At 41.6% G+C, this 20,529-nt stretch overlaps 1 protein-coding gene across 1 annotated transcript in view; it reads right to left on the reverse strand.

Annotated features, from left to right (window-relative positions):
* Window positions 1-2,169: 2,169 nt before the first annotated feature.
* Window positions 2,170-20,529, reverse strand: part of LOC135482751 (voltage-dependent T-type calcium channel subunit alpha-1H-like) — a 603,345-nt gene continuing 584,985 nt past the window's right edge. The window contains exons 32-33 of the mRNA XM_064763135.1: window positions 2,411-2,576; window positions 2,170-2,237 (exon numbers count right to left, since the gene is read on the reverse strand). Coding sequence (XP_064619205.1) covers window positions 2,170-2,237; window positions 2,411-2,576 — 234 coding nt within the window. The remainder of the gene's footprint in view (window positions 2,238-2,410; window positions 2,577-20,529) is intronic.

Consider the following 20,529-nt stretch of genomic DNA (forward strand, 5'->3'; position numbering starts at 1 on the left):
CCTTTCCTTGGGTCTGGGGATGATACGGCCGACCCTTGATGATTTTTACGTTTAACCTCTCTGCTGGTTTGCTAACCATCTTCTTGAGTTCTCCGCCGTTATCGCAATGGATTATTTTGGGTCAGCCGTGTTCAATCTTTTCAGCCACCCTAGGCGACCCTTTGTCGCAAAGTGGCCTCAGCCAAAGATATCTTGAGAAGATGTCGAGCACTGAAAGAACGTAACAGTACTTCATGTCCTCTATTTCTACGGGCATGTTTGAGAAGTTCACAAGGTCCATTTGGATCCGGGCCATCACTGATTTTGCCAGAACAGGCCGAAGCTTTGTTGGAGAAGAGAGGTTTTCGGCTCTGACTCTCTTTCATTTTTGCAAGATATCGACGCACAAGCTTTTCTCCCATCGCACAGTATTGCCTGGATATAACGGCGGATAGTTTCTTGGCAGCGAGTCCTTTATATTTGCCAAAGAAATACCTGACTATAGGCTCAATTTCTGATATCCTCGGAAATATCCTATGTCCACCGACTTCCACAATTCTTTCCTCGTCGTTCCCATTTAGCGGATTGGTTTTTCTCATGATTCGGTACCTGCCAGAAATCTTCTTCTGGTCTGCTTTCATTTCCGCAGGCGTTGAAAGTTCCCGCCATCGTACGTCTTCCGACAGAAAACGATACAACTCCTTATAAACGTCATCATCGATCGGGTAAACCGACGATTTTTTTCAGGTGAATTTCAGCCCTCCCCCTTCCAGGCCGAGTTCTTTGATAGAATTTTTGAAAATACATGTAGGCCTATGTACCCTTTCCCGTGACAAGTGTTTGAAGATGTCTATCTTTTTTTCCAGGAGGCCGAACGTGCATTTATTAACATCAACCTCTAGCAGTAGGCCTAGGCCGGGGCTTGGACTGCTCCAACACTGCCTATCCAGCCTAGCATGGGATAGAGCATTTACCTTCGGCCCTATCTGCTATGAAAAAGCGTGTATTTTGTGCCACCTTGCACGAGCACAGACCCAAGCATATCAATGTGGCCATTGAGGGTATCATCAGCAACTCAGTTGTGTAACTAAGTCAACGAACTTCTTAGAACAGACGCATGAGATTAATCAGTGAACCAATGCATGTACGTACCGTATCGGAACCGGCCAACCCCAATTCACAATGACAAAAGATAACCGAAGAAAGTATAAGGAATGATCGCAATATCTTGACTCGCACGTGTATCGAAACTGTATACACAGTTCCGCTTTCAAAGTTGGCATATTAGAGTTGGAACAAACCGTTCACCGGGTAGAGACATCTTGCGGCTGAGTACTTATCTATCGCCATCAGAGCTGGCATATTGAAGTTGGAATCATGTCCATCAGAGTTGGCACTATTATAGAGTTGGAGCGTAACACCCACCACCTTAGTTTTAAAAATTTGTGAACTTTGCCAAAAACACTGAAAATCCAAGCAAATTGCTTCAAGCCAAATACCACCTTATTTCATTCAGGGATTCCCTGTTATCTCTAATTAGGGTGTTCAAACAATATTTATTGCTCCAACTGCAACCATTAGATTCAAAATTGCAAAAAGCACACTTTTAAGATGGCCGCCTGGAGACCAGGGCCCGGTTGTTCAAAGCTCCGCTATCTGGTTTGGTGGCTGCTAAACCATCGTTATCTTAGCAGGCTGTTAGGCTTAGCGGACGCTATGCCACTGCAAAGTTAAGTAGCAGTCACTAAAACTTAGGGGTTGCTAAAATAACCAGGCTTTGAAAAACTGGGCCCTGAAAGTAGGTCATATCGCGAAAATGAAAAATATATCTGGACTTATTACCCAAAGCTACCATCAAAATTACAAGGGGTAGCAAATTTACCCCTTGAAATCCAACCCCCCCCCCCCCCCCCACTTACACACTGCCCCCTCTGCGATACCAATCTTATGACCTCAAACTTAATTGAAACACCAAGCAGGATCCATAATTTTTTTCATGAAACACAACAAACCAAATTCCAGCTGTCTTAATGAATATTGTGAAGTGTTACATCCGGCCACCCAGGACTGACCTTGACTGCAAAAATTTTCATCGCACAATTCACGAAATAATTTCCCAGGACAAAATCAACTTGCAATGTGTTCCCAGGAGGACCACCAATAACACAGAAGACAGTTTTAGTTCCTTACCTAGTCTTTAGGTGGTGCAGGAGTGCCAGGCGGGAGAGGGCGAGGCGGGGGTTTGGACCGTATGGTGCCTAAAAGGTTAAGCTGGTTAAGTAGGAAAAATTGACCAAATAGAGAAGCATAGTAATTTCATTAAAAGTCTTCAGTATCTGAAGGGCTGAGCCAAGTTTGAGTTTATTTAGCTATTACTTATAAATCATAGTTTGCCACCATCATATCATGTTCAGAAGCATCAATCTCCTACCTGAAATGTTCAGTTCCTCATTATTTTCTAAGTCTGAAGATGGTGGCCAGAGATTAAAGGTAAAATTTGGTGGCAGTGAAGTCTGCTTGCAGACCTGGAGATGTTTGTCATCTGTTGTTGCTTTATCTCCAACCAAAAGCTCTCTTTCTCTCTCGCAATTAAATGCCTAGAAGACAAGAATTTAATCAATCAGTCACAGTCGCCAGAAGGTCACAAAAAGTCAGACGGATTGACAAGCATTATTAGAATGCCCAGGGGACATTGTGCCCACATGGGGCAATACAAGAGTGAAGGAATAAATGGTCCTTAATATAAATGTCAGTATTTCAAGTTTTTAAGTAAAGATGGAGGACTGTCATCACAAACTTTTACCAATGTAACCATTTAAAGCAGATCAAATTCAATGTTCTAACAATACAGGGATAATCCTGTTACACCTACAAGTACAAGAGCGAATCAATAGGTTTTTTTGCAACTGGGTTTCCATTTCAATAGGGGTTTTCACCGACTTTTGACGACTTGTTACTCCAAAGCAACTACAATGAGCATGAATATGATCTGTGTCAAATCATCCTCATTCTTGTAAAATTACAAGAACTGCAGCCTGTTTAACAGGTCGGTCGAACCTCTGAACATGCTATTTTTTATTACGATGTTGAGCTTGGAAAAAGCCTAATATGATATATTGATTCGATCATTTTTCAAAAATGTTGAGTTCCATCGATGAGTTGAAACAATCATCTACAAGTTGTGTATATATCTGTCAAGTGGGAAATCAGCCCTTTTTCCATCATCATGCTCTTTTCCGGCAAGCTGGATCAAACGATTTGCAACAACTTTCCTTCCAGCCAAAATTTTGGTATTTTGTTTCAATTCATTCATGAGGTAATTATATTCCAGGCACTAAAGGACCACTGGCGTTATTAAGGGCAATATTACCCAGCCTTCGGCTGCTCGATCACCTCCTATTCTACATAAGAAGTTTCCTTCAACAAATTGCACAAAAAAAGGAAAAATTCAAAATCTGACTGAATTATCACGCTTTCCGATGTTGAATTCGATTTGACCCGAGTTAGCTCTCAATGCGTCGATCCTTTCCATGTGGAACGATGCACTGGTAAGGCGCTTTCTGGAGCCATTGGCGTTTTTGTCACTTCAAATACAAACACAATGTATGATTTGATCATTAATATGCCTAAAACATGACAGAGAAAAAGACAAATTATACTTGTTTAAATAAGAAATCAGTATCGACTTTCCAGGATTGAGAAATACATTTTGCCATTTGAATTTACCTATATTTACAACAGAAGATTAATTTTTCCTCCTCAGTTAAAGTAGGAAATTCAGGGTGTGAAATACGAATGGAATTAAAAAAATGAAACCTCAGGGCGTTGAATCGTGGGCAGGAACATAAAAAGTGCTGTTCGTCTTCGGACGTGTTTCAATTACATAGTTTATGAATACAGAGTGCAGGTGGCGTGCCAGTGAAACGTCCTGTTTCTATTTCCAGGGGCAGTACTCCACACCTAAATTGTGCAAATAAAGACCGCTGGTAACGTGTAAGAAATAAAGATACATAAAATTCCGTTTCGAACGAATGCTGAAATTTTAAATATGTCCTCAACTTTGGCTTTGTTGCCAGTAAGTGCACCCTGAATACATCTCTCAAAATACCATCTCTACTTAGTCCACATAGGCGGGTCCAAACTCTAACCTTGTTATTCCATCTCTATAGCGACCCGGGGCCATCCAAAATCTCCTTGGCACCGAACTATTGGTGCACGGGATGGCAGGTCAAAAAAATACCATATGCACCCTATCGAGTTTATCAAACACGCCAAAGCCCCATTACTGACCCGTAATCTAGTATCGGTGCCACACCAGACTCAAATTTTGTATAATTTGGTATACCTACTGAAACCTATGACTCTGATCTCACGAAATTTGTGAATGACACCACAGAGGGCTCTACCGCCACTCTGGCCTAACAACTCTGTTTTTCGGTTCATGTCCAAACACTCAGCAAAAATTACCCCTGGGTATTTAAATTTATTGACTAAGGACCTTGTTAATAAGCTCAAGAAAACCCAGTTAGAAGACGGGGAGGTATTGACCTCCTTTGACGTTACTGCCCTCTTCACTAGTGTCAAAGAGACGAAGTTGGCGCATGGCTACTGTCAGGGCCCGAGACACTTGGAGTGATAGGACCTTACTGCCTCTCTTTAGGTTTGGGGAACTGTTAAAAATGGTGGTCGACACCACCTACTTTCAATTTAATGAGGTCATCTATGGTATCGCTATGGGCTCCCCCTTTCACCGGTACTCGCTAACCTATTTATGGAGGAGTTCGAAAGGAAAGCCTTAGCTACTGCCCCTCATCCCCCTAAATTCTGGTGTAGATACGTAGATGATACTGGCGTGGTCAACAAGCATGTTCATCAACCAACAGCATGACGGCATTGCCTTCAGTATCGAAAAGGAGCAGAAATGTTTGTACCCTAATATATCCTAATGCTATGAAATCGGCCAACACAAAGTCCAAATAGGACATATGGCGTGTAGGGGCTCCTCATCGACAATATCGAAATAATCAATCATGAGCCGCGCAACGCGCACAGAAAGGTTAAGGAGGATATCCACATGAGAACAAAGGGAGCCAAACTTAATCATACCGATGGATACCAATTTACGGACATATATCTGCCGCAACTATGGACGGAGTTAGGATGCGGGGATCATGCTACCGCATTCAAGGCCTTGACTCTGCCTCATTTTGAGGTTGGGTCTCACATCCGTGAACATGTCAGACAGTCGCTGACGAAAATTTGGAAAATCACATTTTATTCCTCATTTTTCGAACGCTATTGATAAACGAATCTACATACTATACTAAATTGAGAGGGATTTCATCAATTTAAAACAGAAATTCCGTTTGTCACTGCCACTTCTTTCTAAAGTGCATCACTTGTGATTTGTCAGCATTGACCTTTAACCTCCACTTTTTACACCAAGTACTAATGTGTGAAAGCATACTTTGTAGGTTTTCTTCATTCTCACTTAAAAGGATAACGTCATCTGGGTAGGCCTACAAAAGAAAACAGATATGTCTACCATTGATAAAAAGACCTTCACCAAAGTGAGTTCAACTCACTGGCATACCTCTTCAATCTCTCTGTCTACTCAATCTCTCTGTTTAGCAAATCGTTCAAGAAAATGTTAAACAGTCTAGGAGAAAGCACATCACCTGGCCTAACACCTGTTGCAGTATTGAACCAATTAAAGCTGTAAAAGACAAGTGGTGTATCCTTGCTCGGAGCACCTTGCTTGAAAATATTATTGAAAACAGTCTCTAATAAAACGAAATATTGCACTTTTTACCTTTTCAGTTTTGGCTCCCTGGTGGCCAAGTCAGGAATCACATTGGACCGAATTTTTTTGTCAGAGGTTATCTGAGTCAGAGGGTCATGTGTGCCAAGTTTCAAGTTGATAGCTTTAGCGGCTAAGAATTATGCCATTGTGTTACACTCATATAGTCAATTTTAGCAATTTGTCATCTTTGACCTTGAAAAGTAGGTCAGATCAAAAACTCATATGACATGTGATGTATGTTTGCTTGGATTACCCACCATAAATATATTATCGAAAACAAGTCACTAATAAGCAAGATATTGCACACTGACATTTTCAGTTCGAGAATCAGATTAAACGGAATTTCAGCGTCCAAATTTGAATGACATCATGACTCAGGGGTGGTTTATCAATGACGTTGTGACGTTATAGACTTTGTTGCGACTCTGTTGTTGACGTCACAACGTCATTGAGAAACCACCCCTGAGTCATGATGTCATTCAAACTGTGAACTTCAAACAGGACAGATGCAAGTCAACCCCAGCCACCCTGATGAAGCCTAGAGGGGCAGAAACGCGCGTCGGTGGAGCAACACAACAGTCCAACAATAGGGACCGATGGACATTAATGTAAACTACAGTGACGGTATCCAGTTTTACTTCTACTATTCTGATTTTATTGTCTGGTCCGTGTGTATCATCGGTTGATCCTGTACTTCTCAACATAATTATTGTGCCATTTGGACAGCCCACCTGCTTGACTACAACAGAATGTTTCAACAACAGAGTCGCAACAAAGTCTATAACGTCACAACGTCATTGAGAAACCACCCCTGAGTCATGATGTCATTCAAACTGTGAACTTCAAACAGGACAGATGCAAGTCAACCCCAGCCACCCTGATGAAGCCTAGAGGGGCAGAAATGCGCGTCGGTGGAGCAACACAGCAGCCCAACAATAGGGACCGATGGACATTGTTGTAAACTACAGTGACGGTATCCAGTTTTACTTCTACTATTCAGAATTAAAATAGATGTCAGATGTCTGCCATCTTAGATTTCAAAATGGCGGATTGCAAATGCACCATCTTAAATTTGCCCTTAGGCTATACATTTTAGTGAGAAAAGATATTTTTTCATAGTTTTCACATCAAATTAAAGATTTTAAGCTGCCATACTATTTAAAGGTTGGCGACGATGAAAATGTGCCTCCGGTTGACCGCCATCCTGTATTTCAATACGGCCCCCTCCGCAAAGCTGACATAAAACAGTTTTATTTAGCTTAACTTGGATTCTCATACAACTACAAACGTTATTGAAATGGCATTGAATATGTTATCAGGTCCAACCAATCAAACGGTGCCAATGGTGATGACGTCACATTTCCCAAGCCTGATTATTAGCACATAGATATAGAGCTAATTAACCCCCCCCCCCCCCACCCCAAGAATAAACAAGAAACCAAAGATTCTAAATACTGTAGAATCGGTCAGGAACCGTTGCAACTTTCCAGGTGGCAGCACTCTCAATGTAATCCATTTTAATATTGAAATGTAGGTGCCGTCACCTGGAAAGTTACAACGGCTCCTGACCCGATTCTGCAGCATGGCAATGCCTGTGTACATGTATTTGGAGAAAGGAAATCAAGACATTTTCGTCGTTTCAGAGGGTGTCATTAGGCTGATCCCAAGGAAGTGTTGCCAGGTTGTGGTGGCAACCGCAGTGTTGCACAATGTATGTGAAGAACGTGGTGTACCTCTTTCACCCGGTGTGCCTAATAATGACGACGATCCAGAGGATGATGACAACCCACCTCTACTGCAAGATGACGAGGACGGTCGTAGGACAAGAGTGAGGATTATAAGGGAACATTTTAACTAACTGAAGAAGAAAATGTAAAGAAGTGTTACCGAACTTATCAGAATTTAATTTCAAACTAAAGACAAAGTGAAACACACATTCAGATGCTAATTTGGCTTGTGGAAAACATTTAGGTCAACTATGAACTTTATTGGCTTACTGCCAGTCGTATATATTTACCGCACTTCCGTGTTGAAATAGACCAGTACATTTTTCAGATGTGAAGGGCAAAATTTAATGAAATATACTGAGACCCACAACTTACTTCTTGGTCTGCATCCTTTTTTTAAATTGCTCAAAAATATTAACAGATACATGTACATCATCCTTTGATTTGTCTATTCTACAGCCATCTCTGTCAACTTAGTTCTTTTTTCTTCAAGCTTTAGCCGCTGCTTGTCGATTTCCAGGCGTTGTTTCTCAATGGTTACCAGTTCGGCAGTTGGCGTTGGGGGAGGTGCGGTCTCAGAGGATTTCGCTTCCGGTGTCCCGATGGCAACCCCGACAGCAGCAGACGCATTTGGTCTTTTGACACAGGGCTGGTGCTTCACTTGCGTTTGCGTTCTGTCGGAAAAAACAGCCATTTTAAAAGGAAACCCCACTGGAGGGGTTTTCAAGTAACAGTAGTTTTCATCATTGCTATAATTATATGGCTATGTCTCCAGCAGAAGTGACACAACGTGTCATCCGCCTTCATTGACCTACTACATGTACCGGTACTACAAAACACTCTAGTTTCGGCTTGACGGGATATTTCAGTGGCCTCTAACGACCAAGCTGCATTTACTACAGTAGGAGAAGAGAACTTTTAAAACAATGTGCCCGTTATGCCTATTTATACATGTTTCTACCCTCTGTAGGTCTATATTCTTACCTCTCAAACGGTGGTGGTGTTGGGCTTCTAATTCGAGACCCTTCATAACGCGGATTATTCTTCGACCTCTTCGATGTGATGCCAAAGTGGGGCTGCCTTGCGAGATATCAAAGTCATCCAAATCACTACCTGATGCGTCACTACCTGATGCGCCGTGACTTGGTGACATCATAGTTGGCGACTTCACAGTCTGAAAACAGAGGGTATCTTCAATAGATGCAAGCGGATGGTCCAAATAACGTTGGGAACCACATTATTTGCAATGCCATGGACGAGTCACGCAATGCCACATTTTTTTCAACCTATGAAAATAGCGGGACGATTAGGTACATGCGCCAGCCGCGACTAGTTTCGGCTTTTGAGAAAGCCAATGCGATGGTAATTCAGTGAGCAACACAAAGTGCTGAGGCAATTTTTGACAATAAGCATTAGTAGTTTGATTCAACCAATCAATGTTGAAGCCTCGAATGTGAATGAACCAATTGCAGAAAGCGTCTTTGGCGACAATTTTTTTGGCCCTCTTTTTGAGCCGACTTTACAGTACATACCTTTGTCCTGCTTTTGGGTGTGGTTTGTCTGGCTGCCGAGTCGAACCCTCACTCAATGCCTTGGACAAGGTCATTGCCCATTAGTCCAACAATCCTCTCGTCCATGTCGTCGAAGCTACATGACATTCCTCCACCACTGGCACAATTGTCACCCGAGGACGGGTCGTCTAGGGGAAGATTCCCTGTTACAGCCACCGAACGCGTCTTCTTTGATGCCTTCTTCTTCGCATTCAGTTTGAGATCGTCCCATTTTTTCTTCAACTCTTCCTTAGTTCGAAGGCATGGCGAAATACTGTTAATTTTAAGAGTAATTTCTTTCCAGGCCTTGTTTTTTCGTTCAAGAGTCACATTATCCCCAAACTTGCTGCTTATCAGTTTCCACCTCGCGGACACCAGATCGACGAGTTTTTGTATTTCTCGCGGCGTGAAGTTTGCCTTTCTTTGCCTTTTCTCACTGTCATGTCTGTCCGTCATCACTGCTGGCCTAGTCACCGATACAAAGTGTGTGTGAAATTTTACAAGAAACAGTCTTATAAAGGTGTACTGTGATCCTTTTCACGTAATAACGCTATTTGCATAATAAGGCCAGTCTTGCGCTGGCCGTGAACCCACATGCAATGGTTATGGCCGTAGTTACGCATTCACTTAACGTTACGTGTTCACTTATCCTACGCAATTGCTTAGAATAGGCTAAGAAGGTTTTGTGAATAAATCTTAGTGTTTGCGTACATTTTCCGTAAGTGTCCTCTAAGATAACTCTTAGATCGGAAATCTTAGAGGGCTTTGTGAATCAGGTCCCAGATGTTTAAAATAGGCTCGAATGGGAACTTCATAAGAGCCCTTAGCACCACCGAGAGATCCCACTTGCGGCAACGCTGGATGGAGCGAGGACACTCCAGAGACATATTGCGAAGCAAAAATGAACAGTCCCATCCTAAGACGGTTGCAAGTAATTGGTCAGCTTTAAAGTGACTGATATGGCAGAGCGATAGCCCTTCACTCCTTGAACCGAAATAATATCATAGCATATATATGTCATTTAAATATGCCAACTTAAGGTGTCATGGTTCCCATTACATTACGCAGACAGACAATCCTTACCGTATATTATGGAGGCTTTGCAAATAGAGAATGTAATCCTACGGGGGTCGTTACGGTACAGTAGATGCCTATGGTCGATCTGTGAATAGAACGTAAGCAAGTAACGGGCAACTTTACGCAAATGCGTATCTTTATGGTTTCTTCATGAATACCACGTATCTAGTTACCGAAAACTTACAGTACCGTAAGTGCCTACACGGGCTTTGTGAATGAGGTCCCAGATTGGAGTACCTTGATTTTCCCCTCTTTATGCTTAAGTAGTATGCAGTGTCGGTCCTTTGTGTCATAATAGTTTGTCTCATGTTGCTCCATTCTGCATGACACTAATTCTTGTGTTGTGGTTTAATCCTGCCTGACACTCCATACCGCTTGCACTCTTTCCTTTCCACTTGCAATGACTGCATGTAAATCTCCAGTAGTTGTTCTGTTGTTTTCCTGTTGTTGGGCCTTTTCTAGGGCCTTTTTTAGGGGGGGGGTATAGCACTTTTTAACTCAAACTGTATGGTTACTTGGCAGTTTGGCCAATGTATCTAGATACCTATATAAAGGAGAGTTGTCATAGTTTGTCCGGCCTACTCTCTGTTGTCTCGAACTCTACAGCATAAACTTTGCCTCTGGAACATCGATATTATGAATGGGAAGGTTGTTTTCTATATTCCGTTGCAATAAAATCCCCAGAAAGGTACTAATATGGGGCTGGGGGACTAGCGGGAAATAGCTTTAAATGAAGAAAAGGAGATTCCAAATTAATTACAGTTTCAAATATATTTTGCTCACTCCAAAGGCTGGTTAAAAGTCATAGATTACATAATTTTGTTACATAATAAACAATCAATTAATATGCATATCCATGTTCAATTTTGTGTTATGTAAGTTAAAGACTCTCTGATATCTGATTACAGACATCCAAATTAATGTTCATTTCTCAGAATAAACGAATACAATGTTTCAAGTTCATTTAATTCAAGCTTCCAGACAAACCAGAATTAATTAATAAACTTTTAACATCACTAATAATTTCATTCACTATACTTCTAGATTTCATAGCCAAACATACATTCAGAGTTCATAAATATTTTCATTCACATTACTTCAAGAGTTCATAGCTAAATACACATTCAGAGTTACATGGGATATCCCAACATGGTCGGGTACACACTTGACAAAGTATAATAATAAAAGATTGGCTTACCTTTAAATGAAGAAAAGGAGATTCCAAATTAATTACAGTTTCCAATATATTTTGCTCACTCCAAAGGCTGGTTAAAAGTGCTTCGACCCAGTGGTCCCAGCACTTTATACCAAATCCGAATGGAGCTGACCAATGAAAGCTGTAGTTTGGAATCCCTTAATTCTGGTAAGAACCAATCAGCAGGCTTTTGACAGATGCCAGCTGCATCCCAGGCCAAGCCCCCTTGGCTAGGCCTTGCGGATAAATATTATTCAATCATACCTTGGAGGAGTATAATTCCTCCAAGATCATACCAAACCAATGACATAATCACAACAAGCTCGACAAGTTATAATCAGCTGGCCTAATACTTCCTGAGTAGGACAAAGGTGACACTAATTACTGACATGACTGAGTGAGTTGCCCTCATAGTGCTAATCCTCAACAAAGGCTTAGTATGATGTGGAAGCCTCTATCTTTGTTTGGTTGCAATGTTAATGCCAATCCACAATCTAATTAGTCACTGTGCTGTGACTTGTTATGACCAGAATTAGCTGAACAATGGTTGTCATGCAAAACAGCTGTGGCATAAGAAATCCTGAGGGAGTATTACAACTTAGGAGTTTGTAGGCAAAACTAAAATGAGAATTAGGACTTCTTAAATGAGAAATGAATAAAGTATCAAATTAAATGTTTTTAGCTGAGGAAGTCACCATCAAATACTCCTCTTTGTTTTTAAATAATTTGCTCCGCAAATTCTACTATAAAGAAACCAAAAAAAAATAACTAGCTTGAAACCTTTGTATTTAAAGCGTCAAAACATTGCTGCAACCTTACATAATACTTCATATTTACAAACTGATAATTTCACAGTGATAATCATATTCGAATACATATTAAATAATTACAACATTCATTTGAGATACATTTATGATGTTCAATTTCAACATTCACATTCACGATATCCGATTTCAACATTACACATTTATTTACACATTCATTTGAGATATAAACATTCATGAAAAATAATTTACAGGTAGATTGTGTCCTATCAAAATGATACTCCTCTCGTCTCAAGATATTTGCTCTGACAAATTCTGAGATCCATCAAATCATACATACATAATACATGGCATAGAGTTAATTTTGTGACACATGAAAACAGATACAAGTTCTATAGGAAGTCATCTTTGCAATGCTGACATCACAACATTACTGCTCAAGTTCTTAACTAGCCTAGCAAACTCGGATAAAGCTTAGAATCACACTTTTCAGGGTTCGGTACCGTATTGTTTGGGTTCAGGTATCGGAACATTCCACAGTGTTGGATGAGAATGTAGGCATTGAAGGGCCTCGTACAGATCTGATTTATCTGTCTTGCTTGATGTGGCCACAATGAAACTGATGCTGGTACGAGGATCAATCCATCATTTAGAGTGTTCAATAGCCTAATGTTCATTAGTTGATAATGAAGTTTTGGAAAAAGACAACCTTGGACCCCAATGTCTGTAATCTCTGAAGGTTTTACAATGTTTATGCGGGCAAACGGGCAATTTTATAATGGTTAAGATTATGGTTTGATGTCCAGACGATAATTCCATCATCAAATACGTTGAGTCTCTTCTTTGTTTTAACCAGATAATCAGGGTTATTATGGTGATAACAATGATGACCAGAGTTAGAACTTGACCTACAAGAGTAATGAGAGATATCAGCTGTTCTCGAGAGAATGTGTTAACAAGAGCTTGGTTTGTAGGACTCGGAATATTGAAGTAGTTGAAAGTTGGCAGAACTGGTGTGGCTTTGACAGTTTTCATTTGACTTAAAACGGTGATCATTGCCATTAGTTTTCTCAATTTCAAATATGTAACCACTAAGAAGAGAGCTGACAGGGTAGCTAAAGCTAATGACGCTAGTAACATGAGTGATTTAGTATCATCCCATCCATCTGGTAGTGCTGTCTCTCCGTCCAATAGTGGTTCAGCCAGGTTTTTATAAATAACCGCCCGACTTTTCGCTCTCTTAACCATTTTCTTGAGACTGAGATGAGCCTCTTTGTCTTGTGCAAGTAAATCAGAGAAATTTGACTGGTACATTTTAAACATGGGAAGTTTAACCTGAATGGGAGACGGAAGTTACGTTGTGTTGGCAAAAAATTTCATTTGTTTTTGAGTCATCAAAGAAGTGGCGGAGGAGTGCAAGGTTAATCGGGTACATTACTGTGACAGGCTTTTGGTTTCTGGCACAATTTAAGATTCTGGGAGTAAGGTAATGAGTTTTAGACACAACTGCACACTGGCAGGAAATGTTCATAAGACATAGACTGCACCCATTTCTTGTTTGTGTGCCGTTTGCACAACTTAACTTTAGTGAGGGTGTGTTATAGATTAGTACAGTGCCTGGTGTCATTTCAACTATTTCTGGGTGTAAGGTGTATGATCTGAATCTGAAGTCACAGAGTGAGTCTACTGCTTTTCTGTCATTTTGTAAAATAGCTAAGATGCAAGACTGGTATGTTGTGGGACGGAGGGCTAGGTTCTGACTACAGTAAATGTTGCGGATCTTGGTACATGTGCTCAAATCCACCTGATTCAGCGATACATAATGCTTATTCTTTTGAGTTACTGCTACAAATTCCGGCAGATCCATAAGTTGTGTTGCATGAGTGGAAGTGTGATTGATGGGCAGTGGAAAGGCGTAGATTCGAAATAGACGTAGCGGATGCTGGGCCGATAGTGGGAATTTCACACTAAGGTAGAACCTGTGGTGTCTCCTAGCTACTACGAAATCAGCCTGGTTAAAGTAATCAGCAGGGGTAGTCTTTGTTAAGCGAAATCCAGGGTACCTTTTGAGCAAGATGTTCTGAATGTGGTGCAACGAGTTCTGAACCATACCAGGAGTAATCAGCATTGGACTTAATGTACCTTGTGCCAGTTGGACCATCGCAGTACTGAGTTGGTGTAGTTTTGCCTCAATGGTCAAGACTGATTTGATAACATTAGTTAGATAAATAATAGTCGTAGAGAAGATAACTTCGGAATCTGCAGTATAATCGCCAAATTGTTTAGCCATATTTGTTATTTCATGTTGGGTGATAGTTAGCTTTTCGATGATGTCATGGAATCTGTGATCCGCTTGAGAGATGAATGACGACATGTCATTTTCGTGTTGGTTCAATAGATCATAAATTTTATGGTTTTTTGAGGATATGCTCTGGACGTGTTTAGCCAATATTAGTAAATCTTTAACGGTCGCTGTTCCAAATAAATATTTCGAGATGTCCCCTATGAACGAGAGGAATGCACGCTTTGTTCTTCCTGCGCCAAATGCGGAGTGATGCGTGTGTGGGACCAGATCATGGATAGTATGCATTGTTTGGAGCATCTTGGTTTCGACATCAGTTTTCAGTATCTCCATGTGCCTCAACATATTGTTCAGAATGTAGCAACTAGCATTGTTTAGTGGGCAAGGGATGTCATTGAATTTAAAACTTTTAAGCGATTGGTAATTGCAGTTCATAGGTATGCAACCAATATTCTGACGTCAAGAACTGTTTCTGTTCCTCTTTCAACATTACTCCACAATTCAAGCGATTGATGACTTCCAGGGATGATGAGGGAGCTTCAGTTCTGTCAGCCGTTGCGCCTTGGGCAGTCATGATGATCAGTAACACCCAGAGTAAGAGGGATCCCCATAGTTTACCTAGGATATAAAACGCGATATGTCAAGGAGCTGTCGGACCGGTATGATTATAAATGACGTCTCATAGATAACCTGGCACAGAGAAGAGAGCCTTACTCTCAAAGTCAAAGATCGAAGACATATCAGGGATATTATCTTTAAAACTGTTTGTTACTGTCATGATTTGTTTCTTTTGTTTGAACTGAACTGTTTAACTCCCAACATCGGCTGGTTTGAAGAAACGATACGGCCGCTTTCGTTTTCTTCCAGTGTTTGTATGTTTGATGTGAAATTCTCGCTTTAGATGCTCGCTAATAGCATCTTCACAAACCCATGTTGATGGTGACCTGTCTTTCCATTTGACTCGATACCACTTCTTGCCTTGTCATCTGGACATTTTAAGTAAACGCTCAGCCTCATGCCACTCATTTGTAGTGTTTTGCAGAGTTGTGCTGGTAGGATTTTGACTTGCATTCTTACTGTCTTCAATTGTAGATGGAGTTCTAGGCTGTGCCCCTTGAGCAACATCGCCATTAACGCTCTGTTTTGTGTCTGGGGCAGGCGTTACCCCAACAGGATCATTATCTACGCTCTGACTGTTATCAGGGGCAGGCGTTACCCCGATTGGAACTTCCGAGTCATCCTGATCTGATACCCGGGTTCTCCACCAAATATTATAAAAGGGGTGTTTGCTGGGGGGGAACTAGCTGGTAGATGAGTTCAATTATAACTTAAGCATAAAATCCGTTTCGATGCTATATTTCATACTTTAATACCTTGCGAATAAGAACCAGCGGCCATTTTTGTTTGGGCAGATCCACCAATGTCATAATGCATACGACAGCCGCCCTTGCCATTCATATGCATATAGGCGAGACCAGGCCTAGCACCAGTTATTGCGTGACACAATCTGTGGTTTCTTCTGTGATGCAATGAGACATGTTAGTTACTGAAATGCTGAAATGGTTATGTGGACCAGGATGAGAATAAAAGGAAGGGTAATTCTGGGATTGTCTGTCTGCACTATGGCTGAACATCCTAGAAGACGCAGGCGCTACACTCTGCGCGAAAAAGTAAAGCTTCTCGCTGACTTCCATGCCGGAAATGAAACCGTGGGAGCGTTTGCCATCACAAACCGTTTGCCAAAATCTACAATGATGAAATGGTTAATGAGTGAGGATGACATTCATCATCATAGAGCATCGTCAAAAGCCAAGGGTTCAGAATTAGCGTGGAGAGAACGTGGCACTGGTAAGTCTAGGGAACCATGGCAAAGCCCCCTGAACATTAAGGGTACAGCTAGAGTGAAGGGAAACTGAAGGATGCATTTTTGCATGGAATGTGGCAAAGAAAAAATTTAGTGATTTGCTGACAGAGTAAAATGAACTGTTATCTTTTAGGCCTATACGAAGAGATGGAGGCAGACCTAGCTGATTGGCTCGATGAGAGGCGTGCCCTGGGAATGGCGATATCACATCACAACATCAAAGATGCATCGAGGGAACTGTATCAACAGTGGTGGGTTGGATTGGCTATTGCAGAACAGACCCGTATATTGAACGATTACCCACGGAAATCTCACTTTACAGCATCAAATGGCTGGTTATCAGGGTTTAAGAAAAGGTACAGCATCTCCCTTAGAAGGAAGACCAAGGACAGCCGACAGGTGCCAGATAATGCTGACGCCCTAGTAGCTGCATTTAGGGAAAGCGTGCATGAACAGCATGAACATTATGAAGATTATCAAGTGGCAAATGTAGACGAGGTTTTCACCCTTTTTGACAACCATGGCAGTTATACCTACAACCGAACAGGGGCAACGCAGATTGATATCAAATCTTCGTGGGGCAATCCTAGGCTGGGATGTACCGTCACTTTAGCAGTCACAGTGGCAGGGGGAAAATTACCCCCGCACATCACCTTCAGACGTCCAACTGCAGCCGCATGGCAAGAGCTTCAAGACAATCTGCCTGAAGATGTAGTCGTGGCACAATCACCAACGGGGTGGATGAGAGCAAATGTTATGTTAGATTACCTCGGAGAGGTGTTCATCCCCTTCATGCATCAGGACCAGGACGACCAGGAAGACGGGTATCTACCTTTCCTTCTCATATGGGATCGCTGCCGTGTGCATCTTACAGAAGAAGTTGCCCTTCTCATCATTGAGAATGGCGGTGTTATTGAGTTTATTCCACCAGGTTGTACCCCCATTGCGCAGCCCTTGGATGTTTCTGTCATCCACAGCTTCAAAGTCCGTCTTCGTCTGCTATGGAGATTGTGGAAACAGGAACACACGACGCCGGATGGAAATTGTCCAAGGATTTCAATTTTAGAAGTGACACGCCTTGTCCGAGACGCATGGCAGGAAGTACCCGAACAGGTGGTGCAAAATTCATTTCATGCTGCTGGTATTGGGCGTGGGGTTCCACTGGTTGGGGCAGAAGATCTCGAACAACCTGCTGGGGACGTCGATGAGGGTCTAGAATTTTTTAACCTGCCAGAGGAAGACCTTGTCGAGGACCCTGATGAATAACAGGACCTGCAGGCTTCTTGAAGCCGTCTCATGCCATTACCTTTTTTGGGCTACCCTGTAGAAGTGTTCATTTTGCCATTAAATGACCACATCAAATCTTGTTTCTTGCAGGCATCCGCAAAACTTGCTTTTTTCTTAGAGGTTAAAATGCATTCAAAATTCCTTCACCGACGTCACCCTGCCGAGCATAAAATTGAAACAGTGTGTAACCATCTTTCCCATTATGGTATACTAAGGGTTAACATGGTGGGATTTGACCACAAGTCAACGACATCGATAAAGAATTCCCCTTTATGTCAATTCCCGAAGCCTATTCATGTAGTCAAATCAAGCACGCCTACTCACATGTCGTGGGCGGGACAAGTTAGGCCTCACTGGTGGCCAGGATCGGTTCTTATTCGCAAGGAATTAAAGTATATACTGGTATTTACAACAGTCACTACACAATGGTCAACACGTATTCACAGATAGGAGGGTCCTAAATCTGGATGTGCCCAGGTTGGAATCCAAGCCCTGAATGGCTAAACCTACTATAATACTATGCCAAGAAAATTTTGGCTTGACAACATAAATTCCCAAATACAAGATGATAAAACAAAGGCCTAAGCTGTTACAAACACAGTCACAGATTACAGAGGGAGTTGTCTTCATAGCAATTACCCCAGAATAAAGGGTGCCTCTAATACCAGGAAGTGGTTGACACCAAAGTGAGTAAGCAAACTTAGATAAAAACAATGGCTGGCAAATAGAACTATTGTAAAGATATGAAATCCTAATAAATGAGTTGGTACAGTCCTTCAAAAAAGTAAATGGACACACAAAAATCAAATTTTCTTGAAAACGGCTGGTGATAAATCGATTCGGTTTGCTGCATTTGATAGGACATTTATTTATTGATTTACAAAAGGCCCCAAAATCAACTTTTTCGTTTCCGATTTTTTTCGTACTTTTTCTTGATAGGATGAATCACCATGATGAAAAACCCACGTCCCCATCAAGGTGATGAAAATATCTTGTGTTAATTGGTGGGAAAACAGCATTTTATGTCAAAATTTTGCACCTTGTTTATTGACTTTGGAATTACTTTGGAGAAGTCGACCATAGCCAATTATGTCAGTTTCAACATGCAGCCCGAGTGTTAATTCCTTATTGGCTGAGGTTTTGAATGGGGGTGGAAATGTTGTTAACATTGATGTATTGTAAACGCGAGGGTAAAGTAATATTGGTGAACCCATTGTCCAGCTGCCAAATCCAGGCCTGGGAGAGCTATTCATAGGCATATTAAACAAGGCCATTGAAATGGTGACATGATTCCGGTTGTCTGGGCCAGGTGAATAATATCAAGGGGGCATCTCCGCCGTAGAAGACCGGGTAACAAAACCCTTTTGCACAAATGGGTTAATAAGTTGCAGATTCAAGTGAAAACTGTGGAATTTCTTAGATATTCACTCATAACTCAACAGAAGCTTCCAGTCAATATAACATTTGCCCCCAAAAAATGCGTGATAAAAAAGTTGATTTTGGGACCTTTCATAAATCGAAAAAATTGCTTATAGGTAAAATAGCAAATTTCCAAGTGGTAGATATCATGATGCACAACTAAATGCCCTATCAAATGCAGCAAACCGCATCGATTTATCACCAGCCGTTTTCAAGAAAATTTGATTTTTGTGTGTCCATTTACTTTTTTGAAGGACTGTACATGTATGAAAACTAAGGAGAAATGGAAAATCTAACTTAAATTGAGACAAATAATAAAACTTAATTTTGGAATGCAAAAGCCACCATAAAAGTACCTTTGGCAAGGGAATTCCCTTCCTGGCTTGCAAATCTATTTATAGTTCAAGAGATTCCAACACATCGTACCCTGCCATCTGGTGGCGCCAGTTGGTACCTGTACTCTCCCTGTTTGAGTTTCAACCAGAATAGTCCAATAGAACTGATGCTTTCTGTGTTCCCAAACATCGCCACCAACTACACCAGTCGTAATTGGTTGTCCGAGAGAGCGAGTTAAGCCCCACGAAATGATGCCGTCAGACACCTCAAGTTGCTCAACAACACGCTCCTTCAACGTCTTCCTACAGAAGAGAAGCTGTACACATCCATAGACACCGTACCCGACATCGATCAAACCGTTCACTATCCAGTCGAATTCCTCAATTCACTCCAAACAAGTGGCATGCCCCACATGACCTAAACTTGAAAGTTGGCTGCCAAATAATGCTCCCCCGCAACCTCGATGCCCCAAGATTATGCAACGGGAGACGCCTCATCGTTTCAAGGCTTCTAAGCAACATCATTGAAGCTACCATTGCCATCGGCGAATATGCAGGATCAACAGTCTTAATCCCCCGGATACCACTCATTCAAAGTGACTGTCATTTTCAGTTCAGGCGACTACAATTTCCCGTGACACTCCCCTTCGCTATGACAGTGAATAAAGCCCAAGGAGACACTAAAAGTCGTTGGACTATCGTTATCCACACCATGCTTATCTCACGGACAGCTTTACGTAGCATACTCCAGCGTTGGCCAATCGTCTGCCCTATACTAACACGCAAACGGAACAAATTCAATAAACATAATTTATCCAGAGGTACTTCAATAGCAAGAAACGCTACATCGGCACCACACAGGTAAACTGCTGGCACGCCCAAACCCGTCACCGATGGGTACCATGCTAGTTATTGTATATACTTGTATAATGTACAGCATCCTCTGTACATAACACTCGTTGTTTGCATCAGCGCATTTGACTTGCGATTTCTGGCTTGACAGCAGCTGCTGTTGTCATTGCTTACCACATTCTAATTTGGCTTTGCCATCCTTTCATTGCCATAGTGCAATGTTATCGCGTATTTCCTTTTTTAAAGCGCTTGTGATAAACTCTTGTTTACATAGCACGGCAAGTCGGCCACTATCACGTGATCGTGTTGTGGACCAGTCATGCGGTTGTTACAGATATCCATGCGCGGTAACATAGATCTTCAATTTATAGTAAT

Source organism: Lineus longissimus, chromosome 1, assembly GCF_910592395.1.
Source record: "Lineus longissimus chromosome 1, tnLinLong1.2, whole genome shotgun sequence".
Taxonomy (NCBI): Eukaryota; Metazoa; Nemertea; class Pilidiophora; order Heteronemertea; family Lineidae; genus Lineus; species Lineus longissimus.